The following is a 23,439-nucleotide window of genomic DNA, read 5'->3' on the forward strand; positions in this document are numbered from 1 at the left end:
GGCTTCTGATTAGGACCTATATGGTTTTTTGTTTGTTAAAATTTGCTGACCCCTGGTCTAGGGAAATGCCCTATCTAGAGCTAGAAAACCACCAGAAATAATAGATTTTTGAATTCACTGCCACTTGGTCTTCCTACAATTCAGTTTAAGCTTCTTTCTCCCCAAGTAGACTAACATCTTACAGGCCATAAGGCAGAACCTCAACAGTACCACTTGCTCACTCTGGGATTGAGATACAGAACTATCATACCTGCAATATTGATACCGACCCATGTCATTGGATAACCTCACCCACCAGCCTCACATAGATGTTTAAACATGAGTGAAAAGAAAACTGAGACCCAAATAACCACACAAAGCAAGAACCTCAATTTCAATCTCTCTCCACCAACCTCAACTGGAACTGGTTTTAGATTGAGAAAGGAAGAAAAACATTGCAATGTAATATCTCCATTCCCTAGCCTCTAATGCCTAATATGGTATTCTTTAAATACCATAAATAATGGTATTGAAAGCCACTGAAAGCTCAAGAATACAGTAGTCAGGAGTTGCCCCACTGCTATCCCTGTTTCAACAGAGTATACACTCTCAATGTTGTTTCCATGCTATAACCATGTCTAACCCTTGCCTGAAAGACGATTACATAATGTGCTTTCCTCCAAAGCCCTTTAGAGCTGCACCCCATCACTTCCCCACAAACATACTCCAAAGCTAAGGTTAAAGATTATTTAGAAATTATCCAATACTATTGGATCCAGTGATAGCTTCTTGAGGAAGGGAGGCATCATTGTCTTCTTCAAGGCAGGAGGTACTGTCCCCTCATGCAAAAAAGCACTGGGCTGAACCACAATCTTAATCATCCAAGACCATGGGTCTGCCCCAATGATTACTGAACTGACAACTGTTAGAATCCTGCTCACTTCCTTGAGATTCACAGGCTCAATTTTTTCCCCGATAACAAATATCTTACCTCAGCCAGATTCCAACTCATGACAAATCTAGAATATGTCCTCACTGCAAGGCTTAAGAAGTTCTTCTGATCTCTCCCTAGGGGAATCTGACTCATTCTAAAAAAAACCCTTTAGTCAGCAACCCTCATATATAACAACAACGATCAATAAACTGTGATAAATTTAGAAAACAAGAGGTGCCTGGGCTGAAACAATTTCTCTCAGACAAACTATGGCTGCAAATATTTGCTTTTTCAATTGCCAAGGAACTGGCCTAGCGTTAGTTTTCCTTACTTAACTTAAGCTCTGTTGGGCTTCTTCACGGTCATGTTCTACTTTAAAGGATTATATTAACTAGCACAATAATCTCTCCCAAACTCCACTCCTTTTTTCCTAAGAACAGCAAGAAGCTGTTCCTGATATTTGGGCAGCATGGCTCAAGCTTTTGATTTAGGAGGATAATTAAACTAGGCCTTTAATTGGGCAGGTATACCTAGTCCAAAACTGGTAATCCACTGGTTTGCTATCAGGCTGCTTAGGGGTTATTTATGTTTCTGTTACTTATAGTGGGTTCAGTGAATTAGTAGTTAAATGTATTCCTACATTACAAAAAGGGTTCTTTTCTTTCTTTTGGAGTGAGAATGTTAAGAGAAAGGTCTGCATTTTCTCTTCCTTTTCATAGAAATACTATCCAAATGGCTGAAGAGGAAACTTCTCTCTGCCCCCTACTTCTAAAATCAGTCTCAGCACCTGATTAATGATTTTCCTGTACAAGTAGTCCTCAACTTACAATGGTTCATTCAGTGACCATTCAAAGTTACACCAGCACTGAAAAAAGTGACTTATGACCATTGTTCACAATTGCAACCTTTGTAGCATCCCCATGTTTATGTGATCAAACTTTAGATGCTCGGCAACTGGTTCATACTTATGACCATTGCTGTGTCACAAGTCCCGAGGTCCTCTTTTGACTTTGCTTAAAGTCAATGGGGAAGCCAGATTCACTTAACAACCGGATTTCCAACTTATCAACTGCAGAGATTCACTTTACCACTGTGGCAAGAACAGTCGTAAAATGGGGCAACATTCATTTAACAAGCATCTCGCTTAACAAAAGCTTGAGCTCCATTGTGGTTGTAAGTCGACGACTACCTGTATTAATAAGCCCACTGGTCCAACAGAGCCAGGACCCTCCATAGGACCTGGGCCAAAGGCTGCTCAGCTTCCACATGCGCAAAAGTGGCTGAAGCACCATATGGCGGGATACGCAACAGGCTCTCTTATCAAAGCCGGGCACCCCGTCCTCCCGCCCCAGCTTACCTGCCACGGGCTGTCCACGCCTGGGGCAGTTCAGCCACCGCGGTGGGATTTTGTTGAAGGACATGGCCGGGCCGAATGCGGCAACCGCCGCTATCGGGAGCGCTCGCCGTTAGAGGGGAACGGGACTCGGGGGAGGCGGGGGGAGAACCCCGACAACAGTCGCTTCGCCCACTTCCTCGCCTGCAAATAACGCCGACAACCCACAATGCCCCGCGGCCGATTGTAACCGGTTCCGGGATCCTTTATGTCGCTGCCGTTCTGCCCACTTAAGAAGGGCGGGGCGGTGAGTCTCTATGGTAGGGCTCCCCCCCCCCCCGCCTCTATAGAGATAGAAAGAAGAGCAGTAGGTGCGTTTTTACTTCTGGGTTGACTTAAGAATTTCCATTGTAGCAGTAATCACGCGCTTTAAATCAGCCTTGCGCAGGAATCTGCGTTCATTTTTTTTCTTATTTTTATTTGATTTATCCATAGTATTTAGCCACTTCCCATCTCCCTTATAGAGGGATTCTGGGCGGTGTACAGATATAAATTTTAAATTTTTTAACATTGCTGTAAAAAGCGCGAAAACGAAGCTTGATCCTGAGTCTCTAAATCTCATCATACCTTTTACACAGGAATAAAGGCACGTTAACGAGGCTTTTGGCAGGGCAGGTGATTGAGGAAGGCGATGAAAGGAGATTATATATTTAAAATGCATTTCTTATGGTGATCGCGCTTGTTCGGAAGTGAGTGTGATCAAGGATTTCCTTCTAAAAAAAATACTCATAAAAGCCGAGCATCTTAGTACAACTCAGTTTTATTAATGATAACAATAACAACACCTTATGCCATCAGACTTGAAATTTTGGATTTAGACAACTTAAAACTACGCCACCTTCGGTCTGACCTAAGCGTAGTACATAAAATTATCCGCTACAATGTCCTACCTATCAATGACTACTTCAGCTTCAACCACAACAATACATGAGCACACAATAGATATAAAGCTAAGATAAACTGTTCCAAACTCGATTGCAGAAAATACGATTTCAGCAACAGAGTGGTCAATGCCTGGAATTCACTATCTGATTCAGTGGTTTTCTTCCCCAAACCAGAAGTGGTTGCCCCGGTTCAGTACGGTTTGGCTGAACCAGGAGGCTCTGCCCAGCCTCTCAGTGCATGCACAGAAGTGTTGTGCGTGCGAGCATGAGCGAACCGGTAGTAAACCGGCTAGTAACCCACCACTGCCCCAAACCCCCAAAACTTTAACCTTAGACTGACTACTGTCAACCTCACCCCATTCCTAAGAGGTCTGTAGGGGACGTGCATAAGCACACCAATGTGCCTACCGTGCTAATGTTCCTTTTTATTCGTATCCATTTCATGTATCCAAAATCACATTTATACTTATATATGTTATCTAATACATGCTTGACAAAATAAATAAATAAAATAAATGTCCTTGTTGATGCCCACACCGAATCTGAGCAGCAAAAAGGCCAGGAAGAGAGACAAAAACTTAAAATGTTTTTGTGGGCATATCGGTTTTAAACAATCAGTTGCAGAAGCCCTACTCAAATGTCATTTCTCGGGCAGGAGACAGATCAGAGTTTTGAATGCCATTGCTGGCCTCAAGGATAATCAGCTTAGCTCTGCTCACTCTCAATCTCATACAGCTGTTGTTTCTATCCACAGGCTGTTCGGTTTATTTCACCTCCTTGGCTACCCATGGCTGTTGTAACCATTATAGCAATAGCAATAGCACTTAGATTTGGTTCCACCACAAATGCGCGAACGACAAAAGCGCGCCTGACTAAAACACGGTGAAAAAACCGCACCGACAAAACCGTGCCGACAAATGAGCGCTGAAGCGCGCCAACAACAGCGCGCCGACAGAAGCGAGCTGTAACCTAACCCTAAACCTAACCCTAAACCTAACCCTAAACCTAACCCTAAACCTTACCTTAACTTAAATCGCGCTTCTGTCGGCGCGCTGTTGTCGGCACGCTTTTGACATCGCGGTTTTAGCACCGCGGTTTTGTTGGCGCGCTTTTGACATTCGCGCTTTTGTCGGGTCACGCTTAGATTTATATACCGCTTCACAGTGCTTTATAGCCCTCTCTAAGAGGTTTACAGAGTCAGCATATTTCCCGTAACAATCTGGGTCCTCATTTTACCCACCTCGAAAGGTTGGAAGGCTGAGTCAACCTTGAGCCAGTGAGATTTTAAATTGCCGAACTGCTGCTAGCAGTCAGCTGAAGTAGCCTGCAGTACTGCACTCTAACCACTGCGCCACCTTGGCTCCATTACGTTTGCTGACTGATCCTACTTCTCTTTCTTACTGTTTCTTTGCTGGGAATGTTTGTTATGACTTCATTTTTGCCCATGCAAAAATGCCTTTAGTAAAAATTTCCTGATCATCCTCTAAAATGGTTGTGTTACAATTCAATTGTACTAAAATAATAAGTTCTGCACACAGATGAGCAATAAACAAATGCTTATAAACACAGTAAACTGATAGAAACACAAGACAGGGAAAATTAGAAAGGTGTTTGTTTTTATTGTCTTTTTTCTGACATGTATAAACAATAAAAAAACAGTTCCTTGGAAATCTTAGTGTTAAGAATTAAGCCAAGGATGTGAACAATTTAATGTATTTTGCAGTTTATTAATGCCACACTCAGCTTTAAATGTAAAATTTAAACAACCTTAATGCTGAACATTAACATTTTAGAAATCACAGTTAATAATTTCTAAATTTTCATTTATTTTTAAAGGTGTAAGCTATCTAAATCATCAGGGTTAATAATTTGTAGATGGCACTCCATAAATATCACTGTATCCAATAATATAATGTATACTTGTGTTTTATAATAAAACAATATAAATAAGGAAGCCAGCAAAATATAGTAGTTTGGTAAGCAAACAACTCAGGTTTATATAGTTTCCCCACCCCGCCCAGAGCATAAAAGTAACAGGTTAGTATTTTGGTTTTTAAAATTGTTGGAAGAAAAATCCATCTAGTTCCGTTCCAAGCCAGGAATAAAATGGACGCTGATTGGAAAGGAAGGTTCCCTTTATTGATGAACAAACCCATCAGGGTTTGTGGTTCTGGAGCAGCTGACAAAATGGAGCTGAGAGTAGAGGGTGGGTTTTTATACCTTTTTTATTTCTGTTGGGCCATCTAGAGGTCCTGGCTGGCTCTAAAGACAAATGGGGAAATGCAAATCCTAGGAGTTTGAGCTAATCTTGTCAACCTTTGGCTTGTTGCTTATCTGAAGTTTCTGTATGACCCAGTCTTTCTGAATGGGAAAGCTGGCCTCCTCAGTTCCTGGTTGGTGCAGGGAGACTGGGGCTGGTTTCTGCCCCCCTTAAGATTTTTTTTCCCATTTCTCCTTTAGGGGAAATATTATATCATGCTTTCTAATATTCCCCAAAATATTTCATTTCAAAATATATACATTTTATTAGCAGCATTTTAAGATTTCAGTAGGCCTCTATTTTTTATCAGCAAGAACAGGATGAATGCTAAAGATTTTTGGTGAATTTTTTTTTGCGTGTATCTACAACTGCACTACATTTCACTAGGTGGCAATATAATTCCATCTATTTACACACCAAAAACATTGCAAAACTGAAAGAGTGAGATATTAAGAATCAGACATCGACTGCTCTAATACCTTATTATTTATTTTTTTATAATATATTGTATTATGCAATAAAGCAGTTATTTAAACAGACAGTGCATCCTCCTGGACTGTTGTCACTTTAAAACTATGAAACATAATTAAAAATCATTCTGTGTCCTGTCAAAAGGATATGTAATTGATGATCATCAGTGCATTGGTGATACTGCATCCCAAACTGATGGATTACCTCCCCTCAGCAGCTTCATGTACTCAAGTGAGCAGCCCAGAGGTGGGTTGCTCCGGAATCGGCCCAGATCGCCCAAACCAGGAGCAGTGGCAGTGGGACGCTCCACCCACCTGTTTGGACGGGTCGCGCACAGGAGCACATGCGGGAATGCGCCCAAACCAATAGTAAAAAAATTGGCGACCCATCACTGGAGCAGCCACTGGATGACTTCTCCTCCCTTATTTCGATCAACTGGACTATCCACTCAGGAAGTAGCAGAAGCTCTCAACTTCCAACCCTTGTAATAGTTCCAGGATATTTTGTTTAATAATACTGAAGGGCTCTAGAAATATAAAAGAACCAAGAAGGGTGCACTTTCCAAGCAGGTCTTGAGACTGTCACCCACCAGAGGCAACCAATGCCGTTTCTGCCTCAGTCTTGAGTCCCACCCCTTTTTCAACAATTTCCATTAAAAAGAATTGCCAAAGAAGCAGATTGAGAAGGTGATTAGCCTACACGTGATAGAACTGATATAATGTGCTCTGGCACATAAGACATAACAGACTATCTCAATTACCTCTTGACTCCATGCAGGCAATAGATGTGCTATGTGCTGCATGACAATGTCCATGGGATCAACCCCATGGCTTGACATGCTAATATTTGTTTCTGCCATTTGCCTTCTCAATTCAAAGGCCCTTTTCCAATCCATAGTCAATTCTTATGGACTGAGAGGCTGCCTGTTTCAAAGTTACTTTTTCCCCCCTTCAGGTGTTTTATTTGTGCAGAGGGGCTTGTATCCTTTTGTGCAGCAGCCAATGATGTAAACAAATGGATTGTTTGTCATGGAAGCAGGTATATGGTGGAGGGTTCCACCACAAAACCGCGTACGACAAAATCGCGGTCGACGAAAGCGCGTATGTGACGTCATCACAGCGCGACGAAAAAGATCGAAAAATGTAAAAATAAAGTGAAAACCTTACCCTAACCCCCCCAAACCTAACCCTAAACCTAACCCTAAACCTAACCCTTAACCTAACCCTAAACCTAACCCTAAACCTAACCCTTAACCTAACCCTTAACCTAACGAAAAACCTAACGCTAACCCTTAACCTAACGCTAAACGTAACGCTAACACTCTAAACCTAACCCTAACCCTTAACCTAACCCTAACCCTTAACCTAACGCTTACCTTTATGTGAATCGGCTTGCTGTAATTTAATTTTTATTTCAACTTTTCGATCTTTTTCGTCGCGCTGTGATGACGTCACATACGCAATTTCGTCGACCGCACTTTTGTGGAACGCGGTTTTGACGGGTCACGATGGTGGAGGGGGCAGCATTCATGCATTGCAGCAGGTTGTGTCCACCTATCACAGCCCAAAACAGTAGAAAGAGGTGGGGTGTTTCTCTCCCTATCCCACCACTTTGGGCCATTCAGTTGGTGAATTGAAAAAGGGAGAAAGGACATGCTGAACCTTCTCCAGTGCTAAAAAGCAACACAAGATAGTGGAGTGACAATGTTTGCTAAATATTTTCTGCTGGATGCTTCATCCCTATGGCCATTAACCATGACTAATAACGATGCAGTTTAGCATATCATGAGAATAGAACACTCACTATTTATTTGTTTACTTATCATATTTAAGAGCTGACCATCTCCCTCCCCCTGGCAGAGTCTGTCCCCTCCGGGACCCCACGAACCAGTTTTTTTCAGGTACCGCCAGTGGAACCAGCAGACTATCCAGGGAGCAGGTACGGTCTTGGCGACCTCCCACATATGTCCTCGGGGCCATAGCCCTTCCAGTCTACTATATATTGCAGATGTCCCCAGCAGATATGGGAATCCATAATACGGTCAGTCTATATCTCATACTCCAGCTGCACCAGCATAGCAGTTGGTACAGGTGGCAGTACCAACTTCCAGTGGGTACTGGCCGGCACCCCAATTATCAACAAGGAGTGATGGAAAACCAGGTGGACATGAAGCCAGGCCAGGAAAGGCAATTGGTAGGCCACTGAGCTGACAACAGCTTCCACCGGAATCAGGCTTAGGAACCAGTGGTCCAGCTTACACAACAGCCGCATCAAGGGGAGATGCCAGGTGGAGACCCAAACAGGTCTTCAACTTCCAGTGGCCCTGGGAACCTCGGGCCTGATAACATAACAGGTCTTGAGGGCCTTCCAGAAGGTCAAAAAGGATGAAGCTAATATCACTTCACGGCTGGAGGAGAATGTTCTATAAGGCAAACACCAGAGGAGGGAAGGCACATCTTCTAGGCCCCACCAAATATACCGTATTTTTCGGAGTATAAGACACACCTTTTCCCCTCAAAAAATAGGGTGAAAATCTGGGTGTGTCTTCTACATTGAATACAGTATTTCTTGCCTCCTGAAACCCCTCCCCCCTTAGCAAAAATGGCCATGTATAGCCTTTAGGAGGCTTCCCGAGTACTCCTGGGGGCTAGGGAGGGCAAAAATGATTGCTCGTTTTGCCCCCAGGCACACTCTATAAGCCTCCTAAAGGCTGTGTGTGCCCTTTTTTGATAAAAAGGCCCATTTTTGTAAAAATGGATTGTTTTTTGCTCATTTTTGCCCCTCCCCCTGCAGCCTGGGGAGCACTCTACAAGCGTCCTAAAGGCTATTCATGCCCTTTGGGGGGGGTCATTTTCGGGAGGTCTGCAGAGTGCAAAAACTTTTTTTTTAAAATTGCTTCTTCAAAAGTCTTTGTGCATCTTATATTCCAGTGTGTCTTATACTCTGAAAATACGGTAAGTCCCTAGCTGATGGTATCAACATCATGCCTTCTCTGTGACATCTAATGGGACAGGATAATGTAACCAGGGAGAGACAGTCTTTCAGATATCTAGTCCCATTCCATGAAGGGCTTTATAGAACAAAACTAGCACTTCAAGTTGGAATCAGAAGCAAACTGGCAACCAATGCAGTTTGCAAAATTGTAGCATGCTCTTTTCTAGGAGTGCACATAACTGCCTATGCCGCTACATTCTGTACCAGCTAAAGCTTCCAGGTACTCTTCAGAGGCAGTTTCACATAAAATAATTGTAGTAGTTCAAGCTAAAGGTGACTAGGTGATGAGTTATTGTGACTGTCAGCAGGGCCTTCCAACCATGATGGCCACTTGACCGTCTCTCGTGGACATCTGAACATTGCCTGCTTGTTTGTTAAGCAAAATTTCATGGAAATGTTTAGGCAATTATTTTGTTTAAGTACCCTCCTCCAATAGCACATGTTTCCCCCTTCCTATATTTTGGTTTTTCCTTCCTACTGAGTAGAAGTGTTAGCCACCCATCTTTCAATCTGTAGAAAACTGTATCACCATGAATTTCCTGTTCCAACTCTAAAGCCTATCAACAGTGCATCTGCTCTGACACACTACTGAATAATGCTTGCTTGGTTTTGTTATGCAGGGCCTAATAAACCATGTAATTGGTAGATTCCTCTGGTTCTCCTGCCCCTCCTATTCAGCACATCATCAGCTGGTTGTTGTTTTTTAAAAAAAAACCAATTTAAGCAATATAGTAACCTCTAACTGCATACAGTCTGTCATTAAGAGATTTCTCCTTCTACCTATACTGTCATAACCTGAGTTTTCTAAAGCCCAGCTTGGAATCATAAAGGCAGTGGGGTCACAAGCATCAGTTTTGTTTAGGTTTCTCTATTTTTTTTCCCACATTTCTAGATTCCCTATTTTCTCTGGGGTAGCAACAGAGGAATTGTTGGCTGTGTCATTCTACTTATTTCAGATATGAAGTTAAAACCCATAGAGTGCCCAACCTTTTGGGCACCAGAGACCGGTTTTGTGGTGAAAAGTTTTTCCACAGACTGGAGGGGGGCATGGTTTTGTGTGCTGCCTGTACCCCATGGATGGGGCTTCCCTTTTTCGTGCGGACTGGTTGCTGGTATGCTGTGGATCGATGTTGATCCACAGACTGGGGATCAGTATGACCTCTGCCATAGGATACTTCCAGCTGATCTGTCCAGTGTTGTTATAAAATTCATAGAAAACTACCAGCAAATTCAGCTCTTTCGAGAAACAATAGCAGAGTAGTGACATATGGGTCTGACCAAGGAGCAGAGATTAAACAGCCAATTAATGCAAGTCTGACACCATCCGTTACTGATCATAAAGGGAAAATAATTTTATGGGAAGATATCAGAACAAACAATATTGTTCACAGAGTTACGGTGCTTGAGATGTGCTCTTTAACTTGCACACCAATAAAATAATTTAAAACTATTTACAAAAGAATACACACAAGATGCAGTTATGGGAAGAAAATTGTTGATTTCAGGTAAAAGAATAGAATAAATATGAGTGCATATAAACTGTGGCAAAAAAAGTGTCTCAATGCAATCCAACAACATTCACTCCATTAATTTGATCAGTTATTTTTTTTAAAAAAGACCATTCACATAATGGGGAATCAAATTCTGATTGCCACATTTTGTTGTTACTCAGTGTAACAACAAAACAGTGGAATGGTGCCAATATGGGGAAGGGGAAAAAAAACAGGGACAATAACATTTGAATTTCCTCCTAGTGAAAGAAAACATGTCATATAGAAGTTTCATAGTGTTTTGACTGGAGACAGAAACTAGGTCACTTTGATCCAGGATCTTCCTGCCTATTTCTTCTTCTTTTTTTTAAAATAAATTGTGGCTGGATATGCTCTAAGCAAAGCTAGTTTCAAGTTTCAACAGTATTCTGAAGCCTTATCACATATTTTCTGTAAAGCCAAGAGAAAATTCCTCCCTCTTTTGCTGACACATGAATGTTGTAACCAACTCCCAGTACTACGTAAATGCCAGTAATCATCCACATGCAATGCAGTGTCACTTCTCATTTATGCTAACGCAAACAGGAAACTCCAGGCTGTTAATGTACAATTGCTTCAAATACTTCCCACTCGCTTGTTCAGCGAAAACTTCAACGTTAAAAAAAACCCTGTACAAATAAAATGCCACTGTATTTGACCTTACTAATAGTGGATTTCTTAGACTTTTATAACCTTGCTATGTTCTTGATATAGCATCCTAAACATTTATTTATATATGTATAGGAAACCATAGCATTCAATATGAATATATTGAGAATAACAGAATAGTTATATAGCTATTTTCATTAAGAAAGATGAATTCTGGGTGAGAAAGTAAGATTAAAAGGTAAATACAAGACAAAGGCTGAGAGATAATGCTGCCTAAGTTATTTATTCTGGTTAAAACAAAAGTTTTGGTAAGTTTTTGAAACAAGGCAAAACTTGTAAAACTATTTGTCAGAAGATCATCAAAAATAGAATAATAGGAAGGGAGGGGAGGGGAGGGAGGGAGGGAGGGAGGAAGGAAGGAAGGAAGGAAGGTGTACATGGGCATTGATATATATGCGCATTGATTGAGATATTGGACTAGGACAACAGTCATGGAAACACATTGAATGACTCTAGCCAGTCACTATTTCTCAGCCTGATTTGAGGTAGCAATTATTTGTAAGCTACCTTGAGTACTGGGGTAAAGTCAGGGTATAAATCTTAAGCTAAATCATATACGATATATGATAATTTATAATCTACCCCCCTCCCAAAAGTGGTTTTCACGTAGTCAGCCATCGAAGAGCTGATTCACAAAGACCACAATAAAAAGCAGACTTTCAGAAATTTCAAGAGGGTATGAGAAATGTCATTTATTGGTGTGTCCATTCTATCCTCCTTAGTGAACAGATTTTGAACCTTTTACTGTGAAATTTTCTTATCAGAAAATGGGTCAAAAGAAACATGTAGAGATCCAGAAGTAACTGATGCTTCTCAATCCAATACTTAATTCTCAAATCTCAGTTACTGAACAGAATGTATTAAGTGGTACCACTTTGTGGTCTCCGAAAGAAAATGTGTACTATTTTTTTCATCCCTAAGTGCTTTACATAGATCTAATTTATGTCAGAGCCCATCAATATTTCATGTACATTTGTCCAGAAAAATCTATCCTTAAATCCAAAGAACATTTAGTTCCCTCCCACAAAATAACTAGAGCATTCGTGCGATTCATCAATATTAAAAATGGAAAGACTTTGATTGTTGTTTCAAAGATAGCTACTGTTGAAGAGTATGGGACAAAGCAACATTGAAGAGGGAGTGGTGGAAATCACATCTTTCTATTCCACTTTGAACCAATAATTTTCATTATAAATTTGTATTATCTCCCTTTTGCTATGTGAATATAGGAAGTTAGAATTTGAATTGATTAACAACAAAGAAAGGTGTAGGCATAGTGTTGCCATTATTGTCCTTTTGTCCACAATGAATAAAAGGAACATTAGCCACACCATGTGTGAGCGTGCGCCCCTGTGTGTGTGTGCCTGTGTCTGTCTGTCCGTGTGTGTTGCTCTCCTGGGAATCATGTGTATTTCACACTCATTACATCACCTCTCTCTGCACATCACATGAGACTGAGTCATCCACGTCCCTGCTTACAATTTTCAAGAGCAAGTCTAGGCAGCAGCTGCTTAATGTTCTCTTATAACAGCCTTTAATTTGTAGCAGACAAACCCTTGATCAGTTATTTTTTTTCCAACTGCTTTTGCTACATAATTGAGGTTTGCTACATGTTTTTGCTTGTCAAATAGTTAAAAACAGCCTCAAAATGCCAACAAAGCCTACCCTCTCGTTCGCTCATAAAAAACAATTCTAGATTTTTGAGGAATTTCTTTCTACCAGCAGCATTATAGCCATACCAAAGATTTGAGTTCGTATTGCTTCAGTCCCAGCTTCGGATTAAAGCTTGTGGCTGCAAAAATTAGCAGTAGGCTACACAGAGACAGACAGACATGTGTTTACTCATGTTGGGGACGCCTGTGGTGGCCCGAGCGCTCTGTCAGCAAAAACGGAGGTCAGAAGGGCTGTGTGTAGCCTTCGCGAGCTGCGTGTTCAGCTGTGATAGCCTTCTGCAACCCTCTGCCAGCAAAAATGGAGCTCAGGAAGGCCGCACGCGCCCCTCACAAGCTCCGTTTTTGCTGACAGAGGCACTGCGGGCTGGTCCTTCACTGTTTCCAGGGCAGCCCTGCGGGCCAGATCTAAGCACTCTGTTGGCCAGATCCAGCCCACCGGCCTTTAGTTTGACACCTGTTCTAGAGCAGGAATGTCAAATTCATGTCACAGCAGTGTCACATGATGTATCGGGACTTTTTTCCCCCTTTACTAAACCAAGCATGGACGTGGTCAATTATGACGCACCCAGCCCATGGGCCAGGAGTTAGCCAGCCCTGCTCTTGAGGAAACACCTGAATAATAATTTATTATGCTATTATTGTTTCATGAATCTCAGGATAACATTTCACATTTTCAATCTCACAGTTGTTACATAATGCACAGTAGACTGGACAACAGCAACTAGCTCTAAAAATCCCCCAGTGAGCTTTAAGGCTGAAATGGGCCATTCCATCCTGTTTCTGGTTCAGTTGCAATGTTCAGTACTGCATAAAATGCAGAGAAAGTCTGTTGCCATTTTGTCCACCACAAATTTGCCCCTGGCAAGTTAAATATTCAAAACCACTGAAATAGCTATGTCAGCTTTTTTATAAGTGGCTTTTCTGGCCTGGAAGAGAATAATTGCGAGCTGTTGAGCATAGGAGCAGTGGTGTCTTGAAAATAGGTCACAGCACTTCCAATGGAAAAGGAGAAAGGTTGGCAATACAAATGATTCCAGTTGAGAGAAAGCACTGTATCTGGCAATGAGTCAAACAAGGGATGATTGTGGAACAAACCAAGATGGAAAAAAATGAAAAAATTATCATAGTAGTTCATTATATGCTCCCAAAAACACAAAGTTGTATACATTTAAGGACACGATTGTTTAACCGTGAGCTTTTTCCTGATTTCTTCTTTCCAAGGTATTTTTCTGGCAAAGCAAAACCCAAAACCTTCACTGGATGATCTGCCATCCCCCTCCCTCTACACGCACCACTACAATAGAAGAACGTAAAGAACAGCATTATTTTTATACCCTAAGGCAGAAATAACTGCGTGAGCTGCATTATTTCTACCATGAAATAGAGGTAAACAAGGATTTTGCCATAAACACAAAAGAACATATTTATTTCAGAACTGAAGCTTAAGTGCTTTGGGCAAGGAAAATAAAATGAGATTGATGTGTTGGGGAAACTATGTTTGTTCTGTGTCATTCTAGCAATTTTGTTAGAAAAAGAATGTTTCCATCTACAGATAATTTATACTAAAATTAAATTTCCTAATTTATCAAATATAGTCATACTTTTTATTTATCTTTTGGGGCTTTTCAATTAACTATTTACGAAAAGAACTACGCAAAATTATAAAATTACAAAAGAGAAATAGCTGAAAAAAGAAAAACATACAAGACAGATATTTACAGATTATACATATATGGTATAATCACCACTAGCTGATCTATCATTAGTCACCACTAGCTGAACTATATTAATCAATTCTGCAAAGTACTGAATTGTTGGAGCTGTATGTTTGTTTTTCTTACATTGAATAGCAAGCCCTTTGACTATAAGCCCATTTTCTTTCTCCAACTCACATGAGTTAAATTTCAAAAGAAAATAAACATCTGAAAATATTAAATACTGAAAATACATGCAATTGCTCCTTACCAAAATGGAACAAATATGTTTAAAATAAAGCATCAATTTCACTGTATCTGCAATAATGCAATGAGAACATTTTTAGAAATATTAATTTTTGCTGAAAGGATGTAACCTAAAACACTTGAAGTTTTTAACATATCTTTTCTATTTAAAAAAATTGAAGCAAAAAAACCCCATATACATACATTTCGGGGGGGGGATTACTTTTTATTTTTATTAATAAAATATTATAAAACAAAAATCCCAACAGCGATTGCATAGTTTTTAAAAAATAAATCATTAATTTATTTGGATGAAAAAATATATATCTTGATCCATTCTTCACGAACTTTACATTTTCCAGATGTTTTGAATTTCTCAGCACTCTTAGCACACATGGCTCTTGGTTGTGCGGTGGTTTGGACTTTATTCATCAAGCTGGACAAGCTAAAGCCCTGATGGTAAAGCTATAAACTAGTGCTGTGTATTTCACATGCATGATCAGCAAAGCACCTCTTTTTGAATTATTAGAGCAGCAGTGTTTTTGCAAGATGCAGATGGCCGCTTTGTAAGCTGCACCTGGCAGTCATAAAAGCAAAGCAGTTGCACGCATAGCCTGCGGGGATACCTAGAAACCATTTTCATTCCACATCAGCTTTGCAACAGCGTAAACTGCTTTGATTATTGTTTAAAAATGTTTCTGCATGTTATGACACCTGTTCAAATGCTCTCCATTGCCAGAGCATAACTCAAAAACAGTACACACATTGAACCACAAACTAGCCAACCATATTGTATTTTAGTCTGTTGTGCAAACTAAGGTCATATGATTAGTTTATACTAGTTTACTAGGTATGTTGAGTGATTCCAGAAATTTTGTTTAAGAGATTAGTATCTTTGGTAAACACAACTACAAAGAATCAAAGTACTTTCTAACTATAGGATTAGGATAATGGCCAAGTTAGAGATAATTAATGATATCTGAAAAACATACCAAACAGATTAAAAAAGCATGATTATGAAAGGTTTTATTCTAAACCCTATTAATAATGTTTTCAACTTTCAACTATGTACAATAAAGCCCTAATAAAGTGTTAGCGAATCTTTTCGGGACAAAGTGCTGAAATGGGATCGCATGCATCTGCATGCTGGAAACCAGAAGAGCAGCCGCCCAGTGCGCATGCACGCACTGGGAAGATGTTCTTCCAGGTTATGGCACACATGGACATCGGCCAGCTGGTCTTCCAGTTTCTGGCACGCATGCGTGTGTGACCAGTTGGCCAACACACATGCACACATTGGAAACTGGAAGAGCAGCCACCCAGTGTGCATGCGCACACCGTGAAGATGGTCTGCCAGGTTCTGGCACACGTATGCACACCGGCCACCCGATCTACCGGTTTCTGGTACACAAGTGCGTGCGAAGACCAGGTGGACAGGGCATATATGGGCCAGAAACTGGAGGAGCAGCCGCCCAGTGCACATGCAAGTACCAGGAAGATGATCTTTCTGTTTCTGCCTCGCGCATGTACACCGGCCACCTGGTCTTCGCATGTAAATGTGCACCAGAAAGTGGAAGAGCTGTGTCTGCCGTGCATGTACACTGGGCTGCTGCTCTTCCGGTGCATGAAGACCAGCTGGCCAGAACCAGGAAGAGAAATGGGTGACGGCTCAGGTGCCCAGAGAGATGGTTCTGAGTGCCACTTCCAGCAGGCGTGCCATAGGTTCGCCATCACAGCCCTAATAGAATAGTAAAACAGCTGTTTCCAAATTAGCAACTACTGTATATTGAATTTCTGCAGTAAACTTACAGTACCATGCTTCTGTTTTATAGCATTTAAGCTTAAGATTTGAAAAGTAACAAAATTTACTATAATTTACCATGTAACTGACCGTACAAAAGCTTGTACAATGGAGATTTGATCCATAAGATGCCACAAACCTCTGACATTTTTAGAGAATAGTAGTATCTTGATTATTAAAAAATTAGTTCCTTTGCACATTCATCCTATGGTATTTTTTTAAAAATCAATGGGATATATACTAACATAGAAGATTGCTACATAAATGCATTTCTTTAGTATCATAGATTTCAACTAGAAAATTAATGACATTCTCAAACAGAAGAGCTGAACTTCTGAATCTAATGACTACAGTGCAGTTATACATATTATATTCAGATAGGAGAGACTTTTTATTAATATTACTCTTTTTAAATGGGAATACTATGGAATAGATTTTTGATTTCAGCAATAAAACCCAAGAACACATTTTGTTAATGTTTTAAATGGTAAACATCAGCAATATAGATTATTTATTTTGTTAATAGTTTTACAGGTCAATAATTAATACTTCATACATTACTGGTACCTGAGAGCAAATGCTAGATCAGAAGAGATTACTAGAGAGATGAAGCCACTTCTAACATTCACAACATTATCAAAGTAATTATAGGCAGAATCAAAAAAGTAATATTTAACCTTTACATTTCATCTTCCTATAGAAATCAAGGCACTTTATATCAGGTCTGTACAGAAATTAGAAAAGAATCTGTAATACATTTTAACATGATGAGCAATGACTTGCAGGTTCTTAATAAATCTTTATTGCTTTTTAAAGTATTTTCCCATTTTAAAGTGACTAAATCAAGAAAACCTGAAGAATAATATTACTATATACATGACAAGATTTATGCTCGAATTTCATGACAAGATTTATAATTTCATTCCATCTCTAGTTATAAAATTAAATTCCCAAACTAAATATATATTAAGAAGCACTTCCTCCTTAACTCTCCTGCCTGGTGGGCTTTGTGATTCTACTGAAAAACTAAGTAGATCTCAAAAGCCAACCAATGCTCACCAACATGCTGCATACAACATATTCAAACACTGACTAGCCATCAGCCTGCTTAGTTTCAGCATATACACAAATCATGTTTTATGCCTTATCTTGGGATTTGTATATAGTGACTTTCTGCAACGTCATTCAGTCAGTTCATAAATGAGGGCAGATTGTAGCCCTGGAAATTCCCAGATCAGTTTTACTTTGCATTCTCAATATTACATCATTGCCCTCCAGGAATTTTAGTCTAAGTAATGTGGCTTGGCTATTTGTGAATATTGAAACTAGATGTTGCTTCACCTTAGTATTTCCAGTATTTTCAAATTTAAACCAATATAAGCCTATAAAACAATATAAAATTATGTGGAAATTTAGATGAATACTAATCTTTAGTTTAAAATAAATGCTAATATTGCTCATATAAACAATTCTTCGTGAAACAGTTTAGATATTAACATTGTCCATTGTGTTACATTTACCTTAATGAGTCTATAAATTATCTAGTTAAGAAAGTCATGTATGCTTACATAAACAGTTGCAAATAAGAAGCATGTTTTATTCAGTTTGCAGTTCGACTTACATTTATTCAGGAATTAAATTCTATTGTGTGGCAATTCAAGCCTAAAATCTTGCATGATCTCTTATTTTCACAAACAATTATTTCTGAATAAAAATATATGGAGCAGATTACATAAAATTTATTATCAAGATTAAATGTTTAGGAGGTTTTTACAGAAACCTTTATGTGCAAGGGACTATGGGTTCGTCTTTACTGGCATTGTTGCAAGAGGGGGGAGCAGAGTCTGAGGAAGAACTGGTTGTTTATTAAACGGACAAACCAGTTTCATCCAGTTTCTCAGAGCTGGTTAACCGTTAGCTTTGCAAGGATCCTGAGATTTACCGAGTAGCGGGTTCTGAAGAAATATCTATTAAGAGACAGGCATTCTTGGCTGGAGACAAGTCTCAAGGTCCGAGAGGCCAGCAGGAAAAGCAGCCCAGTAGATTTATTTGCAGAGGCCTTCCAATCTGTCCAGCGCACTCTTCATGTCCCGGATGGATTTGGCCAGGGCCGGTACCGGCTGCAGCTCCACATCCAGCTCCTCACAGCGGGCCATGAGCGTGTACATGGAGCGGATGCTTGTGTCTACAGCGTCTCCCAAATTCTCCACTCCATCTCGGTAGGTCTGGATGCAGCCCACGCTGAGAGTCGTCAGAGCCTGCAGGGCGCCTTGCACGTTTCGCAGCAGGTCCTCTACTTGCGTCGCCACCCGGACGGCCAGACTTGCCAAGTCCTGCAGCGCCTTGGGATCGATAGTTGGGATTTGGCAGGCGGGACCCCTCCAAGGGCTCAGCCAGACCTGCTGATTATCTAAGCCGGTGGCCACGAAGCGGGGAGGACTCTCCTCCTGATGCACGGCACCATCGCGTTCCTCTAGCAGCCCCGCAGCCTCCGGGCCTCGCGGCACCAACATTACTGCAGCCGCCGCCTCCTCTGCCATTGCCGGCCGCCGGAGTTCGTTCGGACCTCCCGCTCTGCAGGCGACCACTTCTCACTCTCCTCCCCCTCCTCCTTCCGGATTTACTGTCACACAAATAAGAGAGGCGGGCTAAGCGCCGTTCGGTCCTCCTGATTGGACGCCGCCGCCCAACAGGCGCAATCCTAGGCTTCTTTACTCAGAACTCTACCGAATTGAGAGGGAGGGTCTGTCGCTAGACAAAGGACACTCCCCGCCCACCGCGACGAGCCCCTACGGCCCACAGAAAACTTTAAATGACTCTTAGAAGGGGGGGGGGGGAGCCTCCAGCGCCCCACCTCCCTGCAAGCTTTACGCCTGCCCGGATTGGTGGCGCGGATGCCGTAAAGGAGTGAGTTCTCTGCTGATTGGGCAATAGGGACGGGAGGCAGAAGCTCCCGCTACGGCTCTGTTCTGATTGGCGGCCAACCGGAAGAGGGCGGTCCTTCTTGAAGTAACAACAGTAGGGCGTTAGGGTTTCTCGCTTCACTCCCCCGCCATGTTCTCCTGAGAGAGGATCTGCTCGCTTCGACCAGCGCAGCCTCGGCTCCGACCGAGGCTGAGCAGTCCCATCCCTCCATCCCCGGTTTTTTTGCCCACCCCCCTTGTTCCTCTCTGCTCCTGCGCTGCTGCGCATATATTCTAAGCTTTCACTATGGTGACTACCACAGCGCCTTCGCCCTTTCTAGCCCGGGTGTCAACCGGTACCGAGGACCGTCGTTCATCTCCTACGTCCCTTTTTCAACGACTCCTGCGGGCAGACTACAACAGCGAAAGCCCCCAACCCGGCTGCTGTCCGGGACTAGGACCAAACGGTAGCGCAAGACCGTCGCTGAAGAGAGTCAGGCGACGAAGAGGGAAGATCCGTTGTGCTCCCTGCGGCTTCTTACACTGCCGCTGCTACCAGCAACTTCAACAACACCGCGCCGGCTTGGGACGAAGGAACGCCGCGCCAGGGACGCGCAACCGCTGCCAAGTCCCCGCCGCTTCGTCAGACTCTGGATTAGAAACGGGACGTTCCAGCGAGGAAGCTCCGGCGCCTTCGCCGAGAACCACCCCGGTCGTTACAAACAAGCCCTTCAGGAAAGAGGTGAGGCGAACCACAGGGCCGAAAAGCAGCTTCTTTCTCTAAGAGGGAGGGAGGGAGGGAGGGAGGAGCCGCACGGAGTCCGCTCCGGGCTGGGCGGGCGGGGCCGAGTTTCCGTTACATGGCCTGCGCGTGAAGGCAGCCGCCGCAGGGATATTCCACGGGCGCGGATAGGTAGAAAGCCGCGCGCCAATCGGCTTCGAGCCTGCGCCCAGCAACAGACTCAGATCTGAGGCGACGCGGCGGCCAAGACCGTTGCCCAATGGGCGACGGGGGAAGGCGGGCCGCCTCCGTGGCGGAGAAAAGGCTGATTTGGTTTCGCTTCGCAGTGCCCGCCGTGGGGGCGGGGAGCGGATGGCCGCTCCCTCTGCTTGTTTACCGAAAAGGATAACGGGGGGAGGGGGGATTGCTGTTACCTGCCAATTTGATCTGTTCGATTTGAGCGTCTCTTAAATCTTGTATTATATATTTTAAATCGGATGTCGTACGAGTATGCCTTATTTTAATTGTGATGCTTCCGAGAGGAATAAACCAGCAAACCTGCCGGTGAAGTGACTTTGACTTGGAAGACGTAGTTAGAGAAGGGTCCTTGTGGCTTATGCTTCATCCTGGCAGGCAACTTGTCTTCAAATGTTTTTAAGCTCGACCCTTTCCCCCCCCCAACCCCGCCCCCAGTATCTCCCAGACCTTAGGGACTGCCTATGGAAAATCCACTCATTTTCGTATTTTTTCCTCTCCCGAAATCTTTGCCGTATGCAATGTAGTATAATCGGATGGTTGATAGAGGTGGTCCTCAATTTATGACAATTGAGCCCAAAATGTATGTTCCTAAGCAAGACATTTGTTAAGTGAGTTTTATGACTTTTCTTGTAGCCCTTCTTCAGTGAACCATTGCAGCTGTTAAATTAGTAACACCATTATGTGAATCTGGCTTTCTCAGTGACTGTTGTCAGAAGGTCGCCAAAGGGGATCAGATAACTCTGTGACACCGCAACCGTCATAAATATGAGTCAATTGCCAAGAGACTGAATTTTGATCATGTGACCATGGGAGTGCTGCAGTAGTCTAATGAAAAATGGTTGTGTCCCTTCAGTGCTGTTGTAACTTTGAATTGTCACTAAATGAACTGTTGTAAGTTGAGGACTACTTGCACCTTAGTTTTAACTGGCACTGTTTCTTACTTAGGGACATTATTTCTTTTAAAATGTATTCTATGAATTACACATTTTAGTAGGAAACAGTATTATAGATATGAAATCCTCAGATCCCTAGTCAGATCCTCAGAACTGTAATCGGTCATTTCAATGGGAACCTTTGACTAGTTAGAGGAAAATTACATTATTCTGTTAATCTACAGTTTTAAAGTAACTTAATTGAATATACAAGATACAACCGTGGTCTGATTGGCTATAAAGATTCTCATACATCATCATTCCTCAGCCATTTAGACGGTAACCTCTATTTTTTGGCCTTAAAAACAAACTCTTTAAATTAGTTGGATTGAAGCATAACCTGTATAGGATTAGTGTTACGATCGCTAGAATTCTGCTTATTTCCATTTTAATTTTTAATTATGATTTTTAGACAAGTGCTATCTCAAAACTATTGTCTCTAAAGTGAGACAGGTCCTGACATCTAGTTTACAAACTGAAGGCAAGCCAGGAAATGAAGGAAAAGGATAAAACAATTTGACAACAATTGTGAAGTGCAAACAGGCAATTTATAGCTAGGTGAGCCTAACTTTTATTTTTATATGGAACTATAAGATAACGTAATAGAATAAAGGATTAACTGATGTGTATTTAATATTAAGACATTAGAAATTATTGTCAGAGATATTTATGAGATTATCTTCTATCTTTGCAGTTATTCAAAAACAGGATGGGAAAATCTGAGAAGATTCCGCTGCCTTACAATCAGCCTATTCACAATATGCATCTATCTGACCAATCAAAGAGTAACAGACAGAGAAGTAAATGTAACATACCACTAAATAAATTCCCATCTACAAAAAAGTGTGAAAATACATTTTGGCAAGAATCGTTATCATCTGAACTCATTAAAAGGCAGGAGAAAAAGCCTTTGAAAAATACAGAAAATTTTAAAGCAAAGAAATCTATTTTTGTGACAGAAGCTAACCAAAAAGAAAATTATGCTGGGGCAAAATTTAGTGATCCTCCTTCTCCCAGTGTCCTTCCAAAGCCTCCCAGTCACTGGGTTGGGAGCACTGTTGAATTTTCTGACAAAAACAGGAAGATGATGGCAGTCCATTTAAAGACACTCTTAAAAGTTCAAGCATAGCTTCTGGATACCGACAAAGAACATGCCAGCAATCTGAATCCAGCCTTGTTACATTTTGATGTTCAAAGGACTGACTAGTCTTAAAAAAGAAACTTGTACTCTAATTTTTTATGGATATGTAAATAATGTATATCATGTAATGTGTATATTGATATTTTGAGGTACATTTTAGTTTTGTTATGAAAGGATGTATTTTACACTGCCCATGCGGTAGATGGCTTTTGTACATAATAATGGACATCTTTTTAAAGTGTGTTTGACACATGGAAAGATCTGTCAACATTTGCACAAGGTATTGAGATTTTTCAAAGGAAAAAATCTTAATTTTCAAATCGAAATGTGAAAACATTACTGTTGCACTACTGAAAAATTTTACAGTCCGTGGCACACAATGTTTTATTGAAAAATAAGCTCTCAGAAAGATGTGAATTTGTTTGAAAACAATATATGAAGTTAAATTCGATTACACCATACAAGCTTCCATACAAACTTTGGGATTTAATTAACACCTGAAATCTAGCACTTAATTATCTAACTTAGGTAATAGTGCTATCTGCCAGAAATGATTGGCTAGTTTTAAAAATAAATAAATAAAATAATTTGGCCTCCCCCTTACCTGGTGGTTGTTTTTAATGTGTTTTCTGTCTAGCTGAATCTTGGAAAGCAATTTCAAATGCTAAGCATTTTTGTGTTGTCAGTGATACAGGTTACATTTTCTAAATGCTACAATTATTAGAAACCTAATGTATTTTACAATACAGTATTTCTTTTTATGATTAGTTCACTGCATTATATGAAGATTGCATATAGGACACTGATGCAATATCCACAGCCTTAACAGTGATAGTCATAATGACCTAGAAAATTGGTCATTAAAATCACAACTGAATGCAACTGCATATTGCAATGTGAATGTGTGTGCGTGTGTACACACACATACGATATAATTGCCAAGGCCCATACAAAGCA

General features: G+C 41.3%; 2 protein-coding genes across 3 annotated transcripts in view; one reads left to right on the forward strand and one right to left on the reverse strand.

Annotated features, from left to right (window-relative positions):
- The window catches only part of RNGTT (RNA guanylyltransferase and 5'-phosphatase), a 117,042-nt gene extending 114,567 nt beyond the window's left edge, over positions 1 to 2,475 (reverse strand). Inside the window, exon 1 of one of the 2 annotated variants that reach the window (XM_032216708.1) lies at positions 2,271 to 2,475. In XM_032216708.1, the coding sequence (XP_032072599.1) occupies positions 2,271 to 2,334 (64 nt within the window). In that variant the 5' untranslated portion in view covers positions 2,335 to 2,475. The remainder of the gene's footprint in view (positions 1 to 2,270) is intronic. The other variant, XM_032216709.1, reaches the window with a different exon arrangement.
- A 17,064-nt stretch (positions 2,476 to 19,539) lies between these two features.
- Positions 19,540 to 23,085, forward strand: PNRC1 (proline rich nuclear receptor coactivator 1). The gene is made up of 2 exons (XM_032215986.1): positions 19,540 to 20,172; positions 22,036 to 23,085. The coding sequence occupies exons 1-2, from the start codon at positions 19,738 to 19,740 to the stop codon at positions 22,468 to 22,470; spliced, it is 870 nt and encodes a 289-aa protein (XP_032071877.1). The 5' UTR covers positions 19,540 to 19,737; the 3' UTR covers positions 22,471 to 23,085.
- The last annotated feature ends 354 nt before the right edge of the window (positions 23,086 to 23,439 follow it).

The sequence above is a fragment of the Thamnophis elegans genome, chromosome 4 (assembly GCF_009769535.1).
Source record: "Thamnophis elegans isolate rThaEle1 chromosome 4, rThaEle1.pri, whole genome shotgun sequence".
In the NCBI taxonomy this organism is placed as follows: Eukaryota; Metazoa; Chordata; class Lepidosauria; order Squamata; family Colubridae; genus Thamnophis; species Thamnophis elegans.

Excerpts from the sequence above, each read along its gene's own strand:
- PNRC1 (XM_032215986.1), top strand. The coding sequence starts at position 19,738 with ATGGTGACTACCACAGCGCCTTCGCCCTTTCTAGCCCGGGTGTCAACC. Across the intron at positions 20,173-22,035 it reads ACAAGCCCTTCAGGAAAGAG|TTATTCAAAAACAGGATGGG; the intron begins GTGAGGCGAACC and ends CTATCTTTGCAG.